This window comes from Salvelinus alpinus, chromosome 30 (genome assembly GCF_045679555.1).
Source record: "Salvelinus alpinus chromosome 30, SLU_Salpinus.1, whole genome shotgun sequence".
Lineage (NCBI taxonomy): Eukaryota > Metazoa > Chordata > Actinopteri > Salmoniformes > Salmonidae > Salvelinus > Salvelinus alpinus.
The window spans coordinates 17,521,381-17,530,554 of record NC_092115.1 but is presented as its reverse complement, the minus strand read 5'-3'; the positions used below and the strand labels follow the sequence as shown (position 1 = coordinate 17,530,554).

The 9,174-nt window shown below is 42.5% G+C and overlaps 1 protein-coding gene across 2 annotated transcripts in view; it reads left to right on the top strand.

The window, feature by feature from the left end:
- Positions 1 to 490: 490 nt before the first annotated feature.
- The window catches only part of LOC139560595 (phospholipid phosphatase-related protein type 4-like), a 34,475-nt gene continuing 25,791 nt past the window's right edge, over positions 491 to 9,174 (top strand). The window contains exon 1 of one of the 2 annotated variants that reach the window (XM_071377515.1): positions 491 to 956. In XM_071377515.1, coding sequence (XP_071233616.1) covers positions 879 to 956 — 78 coding nt within the window. In that variant the 5' untranslated portion in view covers positions 491 to 878. Of the gene's footprint in view, positions 961 to 9,174 lie in introns of both variants that reach the window. The other variant, XM_071377516.1, reaches the window with a different exon arrangement.

Below are 9,174 nucleotides of genomic sequence, written 5' to 3'. Positions count from 1 at the left end.
AAACCAGCGAAACTGGATTGGAAAGCATTCTGTAAAAAGGGGAAAACCAGAGGGAAGTTGAGGATGTGTTTGTGTTGTACAACAATGAAGTTGGAGGTGGGTATTTGTGTGTGTGTGTGTGTGTGTGTGTGTGTGTGTGTGTGTGTGTGTGTGTGTGTGTGTGTGTGTGTGTGTGTGTGTGTGTGTGTGTGTGTGTGTGTGTGTGTGTGTGTGTGTGTGTGTGTGTGTGTGTGTGTGTGTGTGTGTGCGTGTGTGTGCGTGCATCTGTCTGTTCCTCCGCCTGCAGCTCTCTGATCTAGACCCCTCTAGGCTACAAAGGCAAAATTGATTTTGTGTTGACATGAAAATTAACAATTAGTGGTGCAACACTAGAGGGTCGACCCTACAATAGTTATATGTGTAGCACATACAAACACTTGTCATGCACCCAGTATTCATTCGGGTATGCGCGTACTCTAATGCGCGCCACCCGTGCGAAAAATAGGTTTTTAGTACACTTGTTCTGACGTCACTTGTATCGATCTTTTTAGCATTTTCCTTCTCGAGTCGTTCCACATCGTTGTTGTCACCTGCAAATACTAAATACTCACAAGGAATGTAATGCAATATTTGGAACATGTTTCTCCCCTCTAGATACCTAATTACGCACAATGTTTTGAATTTTATCATTTGGTTTTGTGGCTGGTTTCGATACAGTGATTTTTTGCGCGAGTGACTGGCTGCAGTGGAGCGGTTCCTTCAACACAAGCGCGACACTTGGCGATGGAGCTGAAACCACCAGCTACAGAAGCGTAATCTCTTACATTGCCAAAATTACGGGCGGAATTAAATACAACTCTCTGTCTCCGGCCTCTCAAAGGAGAGACAGGAGGTTCATCATGTCTGCAAAAGAGAGATTAAAAGGGAAGGTGACAAAAGACAGCGTTACCTTGCTGCCATGTTTCTATTTCGTTGAGGTAGGTGAGTTAATACAATTAGGAATTAGAATACTATAATAATAATATAATTTAATAGGATATCTATGGTTTTGAATGAATATGCGGTCGCTGACAGCGGAAATGCAGCTGTATCTTATTGTATGCACCACATTGTCTACAGGTAGCCGGGCAAAATGTGTGTAATTTTCAGTCACGGTGCTGTGCATTGGTATGGCAGTCACGATCAAAGCTAGGATTAATGATGAGGTTGCCATAAAGCTACTTATTCAAGGTTAACGAGCTCTCTTCATGTCTTTCTGTCATTTGTGTCATATCACAGATGCATACAGTGGCGATGATGTAAAGTGGTGAACATGATAGAGAATAAATAATTTTAATTTTGTGACCCGAATAGTCACATCTCTCTTGTTTAATCTCTATTTTATTGATCATATAACTCAACACCCACATATTTTAGAGAATGTTCGTCCAAAACTAGTTGGATTATGCAAAAATGACTCCCAAGGGTCAGGAAGGAAAACTATTTAGCCCTGTTAGTTTTCTCCCACGCAGTGATTATAATGAAACTGCAAATCACGAATATTGATATGCCATGCTAGTTTATGCAGGATTACTCTATTATACAGCATGTGACGCCTATGTAAAATGACATAAGCCTATACAGCCAATGGATTGATAAATGCATTAGCATTTTTTGGTGACTAGAGGCCTAACTGACAAAGACAGTAATGTCATCTGCTGAATCTGGGAGCTCTCCATAGTACTGAAGACTGCTGCGTGGTTTCAATGCATTATTATGAGTTTGATGATGCTCCAACAAATATGTAGGTTTTACCATTCATTATAGAGCAATTGAAGATTAACCATAGATGATTACCTGAAAGAACATCGGGTGGGTCTCATATGTTTTCCCCTACATAGGCTGCATTTACACAGGCAGCCCAATTCTGATATTTTTTACACAAATTGATCTTTTGACCAATCAGCTCTGAAAAAGATCTGAATTGGGCTGCCTGTGTATATGCAGCCATTGAAGGCTATATGGCCTGGTTCTTGGATGTACACATGGGAGAGGGGCACGATGCCCATATTAAGTAGGACAAGCATTCTCAGGGGGCTTCTATAGTGCAGGTAAGGAGGGTTGAAATGCAAACATATGTCATTGACAAGCAAAGGTTCTCTCTTCTTTGTCTGTTAACGCTGACTTGTTTGGTTTTACATTTACATTTTTAGTCATTTAGCAGACGCTCTTATCCAGAGAGACTTACAGTTTGTGCATTCATCTTAAGGTACAGTTGAAGTGGGAAGTTTACATGCACCTTAGCCAAATACATTTAAACTCAGTTTTTCACAATTCCTGACATTTGATCCTAGTAAAAATTCCCTGTCTTAGGTCAGTTAGGATCACCACTCTATTTTAAGAATGTGAAATGTCAGAATAATAGTAGAGAGAATGATTTATTTCAGCTTTTATTTCTTTCATCACATTCCCAGTGTGTCAAGAGGTTTACGTACACTAAATTAGTATTTGGTAGCATTGCCTTTCAATTGTTTAGCTTGGGTCAAATGTTTCGGGTAGCCTTCCACAAGCTTCCCACAGTAAGTTGGGTGAATTTTGGCCCATTCCTCCTGACAGAGCTGGTGTAACCGAGTCAGGCTTGTAGGCCTCCTTGCTCGCACATGCTTTTTCAGTTCTGCCCACACATTTTTTATGGGATTGAGGTAAGGGCTTTGTGATGGCCACTCCAATACCTTTACTTTGTTGTCCTTAAGCAATTTGCCACAACTTTGGAAGTATGCTTGGGTACATTGTCCATTTGGAAGACCCATTTGCGACCAAGCTTTAACTTCCTGACTGATGTCTTGAGATGTTGCTTCAATATATCCACATCATTTTCCTCCCTCATGATGCGATCTATTTTGTAAAGTGCACCGGTCCCTCTTGCAGCAAAGCACCCCCACAACATAATGCTGCCACCCCCGTGCTTCACGGTTGGGAAGGTGTTCTTCGGCTTGCAAGTGTAACAGTATTGCTTCTGTCCCTCTCCTCGCCCCTACCTGGGCTCGAACCAGGGACCCTCCGCACACATCAACAACTGACACCCACGAAGCATCGTTACCAATCGCTCCACAAAAGCCGTGGCAGAGCAAGGGGAACAACTACTTCAAGGCCTCAGAGCAAGTGACGTCACCGATTGAAATGCTATTAGCGCACACCCATCTAACTAGCTAGCCATTTCACATTAGTTACACTCACCCCCCTTTTGACCTCCTCCTTTTCTGCAGCAACCAGTGATACGGGTCAACAGCATCAATGTAACAGTTTTAGCTTCCGTCCCTTTCCTCACCCCTACCTGGGCTCAAACCAGGGACCCTCTGCACACATCAACAACTGACACACACAAAGCATCGTTACCCATCGCTCCACAATAGCCGCGGCCCTTGCAGAGCAAGGGGAACAACTACTTCAAGGTCTCAGAGTGAGTGTCGTCACAGATTGAAACGCTATTAGCGCACACCCCGCTTCACCCCATTTCACATTGGTTACACAAGCCTCCCTCCTTTTCCTTCAAACATAATGATGGTTATTATGGCCAAACAGTTCTATTTTTGTTTCATCAGACCAGAGGACATTTCTCCAAAAAGTACAATCTTTGTCCCCATGTGCAGTTGCAAACCGTAGTCTGGCTTTTTATGGCGGTTTTGGAGCAGTGGCTTCTTCCTTGCTGAGCCACCTTTCAGGTTATGTCGATATAGGACTCGTTTTACTGTGGATATAGATACTTTTGTACTTGTTTCCTCCAGCATCTTCACAAGGTCCTTTACTGTTGCTCTGGGATTGATTTGCACTTTTCGCACCAAAGTACGTTCATCTCTAGGAGACAGAACGCGTCTCCTTCCTGAGCGGTAAGACGGCTGCGTGGTCCCACTGTGTTTATACTTGCGTACTATTGTTTATACAGATGAACGTGGTACCTTCAGACGTTTGGAAATTGCTCCCAGGGATGAACCAGACTTGTGGAGGTCTACAATTATTTTTCAGAGGTCTTGGCTGATTTCTTTTGATTGTCTTATGATGTCAAGCAAAGAGGCACTGAGTTTGAAGGTAGGCCTTGAAATACATCCACAGGTACATCTCCAATTGACTCAAATTATGTCAATTAGCCTATCAGAAGCTTCTAAAGCCATGACATAATCTTTGGGAATTTTCCAAGCTTTTTAAAGGCACAGTCAACTTAGTGTATGTAAACTTCTGACCCACTGGAATTGTGATACAGTGAATTATAAGTGAAATAATTTGTCTGTAAACAATTGTTGGAAAAATGACTTGTGTCATTGTAACGGCTTTTGTCTTCCTCCTCGTCTGAGGAGGAGAAGTTAGAAGGATCGGAGGGCCAAAGCGCAGCGTGGTAATTGTTCATCTTGTTTAATAAAAGTGAACACTCAAAATACAAAAACAACAAATGTGAACCCGAAACAGTTCTATCTGGTGCAGACACACGAAGACTGAAGACAACCACCCACAAAACCCAACACAAAACAGGCTACCTAAATATGGTTCCCAATCAGGGACAATGATTGACAGCTGCCTTTGATTGAGAACCATATCAGGCCAAACACAGAAATAGCAAAACATAGAAATACAAACATAGACTGCCCACCCCAACTCACGCCCTGAACATACTAAATAAAGACAAAACAAAGGAAATAAAGGTCAGAACGTGACAGTCATGCACAAAGTAGATGTCCTAACCGACCTACCAAAACTATAGTTTGTTAACAAGGAAGTTGTGGAGTGGTTGAAAAACTAGTATAAATTACTCCAACCTAAGTGTATGTAAACTTCCCACTTCAACTGTAGCTAGGTAAGACAACAAGATATCAGTCATAGTAAGTAGAACTGTTCATCAATAAAGCAGCTATCAGCAAGGTCAGTGCTGCTCGATAACAACACAAATGTCCTGCTAACTTGTGAGTGAGAGGAAAACAAGATACGAGTAATGAAAATGGAGAAACCACACAGTGGTGCTCGATGTCTAATTTGAGCACCAAGCAGCTCTCTGCTCCATCCTCTACTTCCTCCTCTACTCTCTTTAGCTGAATATGTCGACTGTGTTTGCTATGCTTCAGGAAACATAAAGAACCTCAACAGGACATGAATGCAGGCTAACTCTGTCTAAGTGTGACATCAACAAGAAGGATAGCCCTTGGTAGACAATGGATCTGCTCCCTGAGAGAGAGAGAGAGAGAGAGAGAGAGAGAGAGAGAGAGAGAGAGAGAGAGAGAGAGAGAGAGAGAGAGAGAGAGAGAGAGAGAGAGAGAGAGAGAGAGAGAGAGAGAGAGAGAGAGAGAGAGAGAGAGAGAGAGAGAGAGAGAGAGAGAGAGAGAGAGAGAGAGAGAGAGAGAGACTGAGCTGCACTTCCTAACCTCCTGCCCAATGTATGACCATATTAGAGAGACATATTTCCCTCAGATCACACAGATCCACAAAGAATTCGAAAACAAATCCAATTTTGATAAACTCCCATATCTACTGGGTGAAATTCCACAGTGTGCCATCACAGCAGCAAGATTTGTGACCTGTTGTCACAAGAAAAGGGCAACCAGTGAGAAACAAACACCATTGTAAATACAACCCATATTTATGCTTATTTATTTTAACTTGTGTGCTTTAACCATTTGTACATTGTTACAACACTGTATATATATAATATGACATTTGTAATGTCTTTATTGTTTTGAAACCTCTGTATGTGTAATGTTTACTGTTAATTTGTATTGTTTGTTTCACTTTTGTGTATTGTCTACCTCACTTGCTTTGGCAATGTTAACACATGTTTCCCATGCCAATAAAGCCCCTTGAATTGAATTGAATTGAGAGAGAGAGAGAGAGAGAGAGAGAGAGAGAGAGAGAGAGAGAGAGAGAGAGGGAGGGCGGGCGGGCGGGCGGGCGGGCGGGCGGGAGGGAGGGAGGGAGGGAGGGAGGGAGGGAGGGAGGGAGGGAGGGAGGGAGGGAGGGAGGGAGGGAGGGAGGGACTCCATCTTGGGAGAGTATGAGGGATCATTGGATTATAAAAGTGTCATACCCTGGGACCTAAATCACTGGCCTCGCTAGCCACCTGATCCCGCAAGCTGCCCTGGTGGCCCAGTCTCTTCTATCATAGGATTGAATAGTAGAGGGTGCAATGAAATACAAAACATTATCTCTGGAAACCATGAACTCAAGTTATGTTGAATAACTTAAAAATAGTGTATGGTCATAGAAATAGAATCACTAGAATGCCATCCTTCATGGCGTTATTGACTTAAATGGGGATTCCTATTTCTATGGTTATGGTTAGTATTCGATTTTTGCTACATAACTAGAGCAGAAGTGGCCAAAAACAATGGTTGCTCAAACAGAGCTTTCCAGATTTACTGGAATTGCATTTTTGTAATTTGCCCTTTGGTGGGGGACAACCTGCTGTTCCTCCTTACCTTCAGCCTATTTAGATGGATATTCCTTTACAACTGCTTAGTGACAGGCAAGATGGTCGTGCAGATCATCATTCAGTTATTTGCTTCATGGAGCTCAATTATATAGTAAATGAACTGGTGTCATCACAACAAGCAGAAAGCCTACACATAACCTGGATGTCAGTAATCAAACAGATGCAGGAACAGACTTGCATGATTAGTTCTTATTAAACAAGCACAAGGTTGCAAAGTGCTATCAGTATGGTGGGCAACCAGGCAGCATCCATGTAGCACAGCTCCTAAGGTGTTTGTTTGTGATTAGGTTTATACCAATAGTTTGCTAAGCATTATTTTGATGCCGTTGTTTATGTCCGTTTATTCTTTTGCTCATAAATAGTAGGTAAAAATTCTGGTTTTGGTTGTTTTAGTAGTAGTATTAGTAGTAGTAGTAGTAGTAGTATAGTAGTATCATTATTAGTATCAGTAGTAGTATTAGTAGTAGTGTAGTAGTTGTAGTAGTATAGTATTAATAGTACTAGTAGCAGTATAGTAGTAGTAGCAGTACTTAGTAGCATTGTCAGGTGTTGTGGTCGTTAGTTGAACCAGTTATTGTAGCATTATATCAATCATGATGATCCTCTTCATTATTTTGTTAATGCCAGTATAATTTTAAGCAAGACCGTTTATAGCACTGGTATATTAGCAGGTTGGAAATTGCATGAAGAAATAACCCATTGACCCATACTGGGTTGGCTCTAAATTCCTTCTGGTTGGAGTCTTAAATTACCTGAATTAGTCTAATTTAGATCTAGTGATTCAATCAGATCAAACGTTAACGGGCAGTAGCCGACACCTGCATAGCTGATGTTTTGGCGGTGTCAGAGGTGTAACTGCGTTGGAGCTGTCAAATCGGGGAGCAGCTGCTTGTCACGAACCTACACTCGTCCCATTCGCGTTACAAGTTCAGAACGAGAAAGTTTAGGCTATATAGAAATATATATTTATTTTTTAACCTTTATTCAACTAGGCAAGTCAGTTAAGAACAAATTCTTATTTACAATGATGACCTACCCCGGCCGAACCCGGACGACGCTGGGCCATTTGTGCGCTGCCCTATGGGACTTCCAATCACGGCAGGATGTGATACAGCCTGAATTCAAACCAGGGACTGTAGTGACGCCTCTTGCACTGAGATGCATGAGATGCAGTGCCTTAGACCGGTACGCCACTCGGGAGCCCTAATAACGAAGCTCAAATCATTCAACTAAATAATGAGGATTTCTATCAGCCTAATGGAAGTGTAGAATACATCTCAAATTCTAGTTTGCCGGGAGCCCCTTGTGGATTTGACGGCTCTAACGCAGTTCCACCTCCGACATGTGGATTTGACGGCTCTAACGCAGTTCCACCTCCGACATGTGGATTTGACGGCTCTAACGCAGTTCCACCTCCGACATGTGGATTTGACGGCTCTAACGCAGTTCCACCTCCGACATGTGGATTTGACGGCTCTAACGCAGTTCCACCTCCGACATGTGGATTTGACGGCTCTAACGCAGTTCCACCTCCGACATGTGGATATCGGCTAAAGCGTATCTGATTGAATTGAGCCCTTAGTCTCCATCATTCAGTGCATGATGGAGAAAGCCTCAGGAGGGAAGAGGGAGGAGTTGTGTAGGGCCAGGAGTTTTTCCTTACCTTGTGACCTGGTGCGAGAAACTCCTGGTGCGAGAATGTCCCATTTGTGTACATTTACTTTAAAGAGTTCCCTACTGTAACCCCCGTCCCCAACAGAGAACATTGATCTCACTCATGTAAGATCTGTTAATGTAGCTCCTGAAGATGCCTTTGGTCAGCTGTAGTAAGATAACATTTCCCTTCAAATGTTACATTTCCATCGTTTTTGATCGTTGCCCATACGGATCCTCAACAGATCGTATGCTATCTCGTTCTGTTGCTGTTGTAATCATTTGTAATCACCATTAGCAAGAGGCATATGGAAACTGCCTGTGTGTTTGCTGTAGAAATTCAGTTCTCACAGAGCACTCAGATAATTGCTTTGCTTTGCTGAGGTAGAGAGAACAATAAATGGAGAATGAATGGAAAATCCACCCTGTGTAACCACTGTGCTTTCATAAGCCACTCATTGTATGTTCTCTATGTTCAGGTCATGTTCTGGAATACACATTGTTTTTGTGCTTGGGTAACAGTTTCAAGTTTCAAGTTTTATTAGTCATATGTACGGGATACACATGGTATACACCGTCCAATGAGATGCTTACTTGCAGGTTCCTTCTCGACAATGCAACAACAATAAGAAAAGATAAGAGTACAAACATAAAGTAACTCAGTTGGTCATCAACAGGTGCTAGGGGTAAAGCTTTTATATAGAGACTTCCATTCTGTTATGTTAGCCATTACAAATATAATTGGGGTCCAATCACTCTTACCACAATTGTGTATAATATAGAACCACTTATTCATTTACATTTACATTTACATTTAAGTCATTTAGCAGACGCTCTTATCCAGAGCGACTTACAAATTGGTGCATTCACCTTATGACATCCAGTGGAACAGCCACTTTACAATAGTGCATCTAAATCTTTTAAGGGGGGGGGGGGGGGGGGGGGTGAGAAGGATTACTTTATCCTATCCTAGGTATTCCTTAAAGAGGTGGGGTTTCAGGTGTCTCCGGAAGGTGGTGATTGACTCCGCTGTCCTGGCGTCGTGAGGGAGTTTGTTCCACCATTGGGGGGCCAGAGCAGCGAACAGTTTT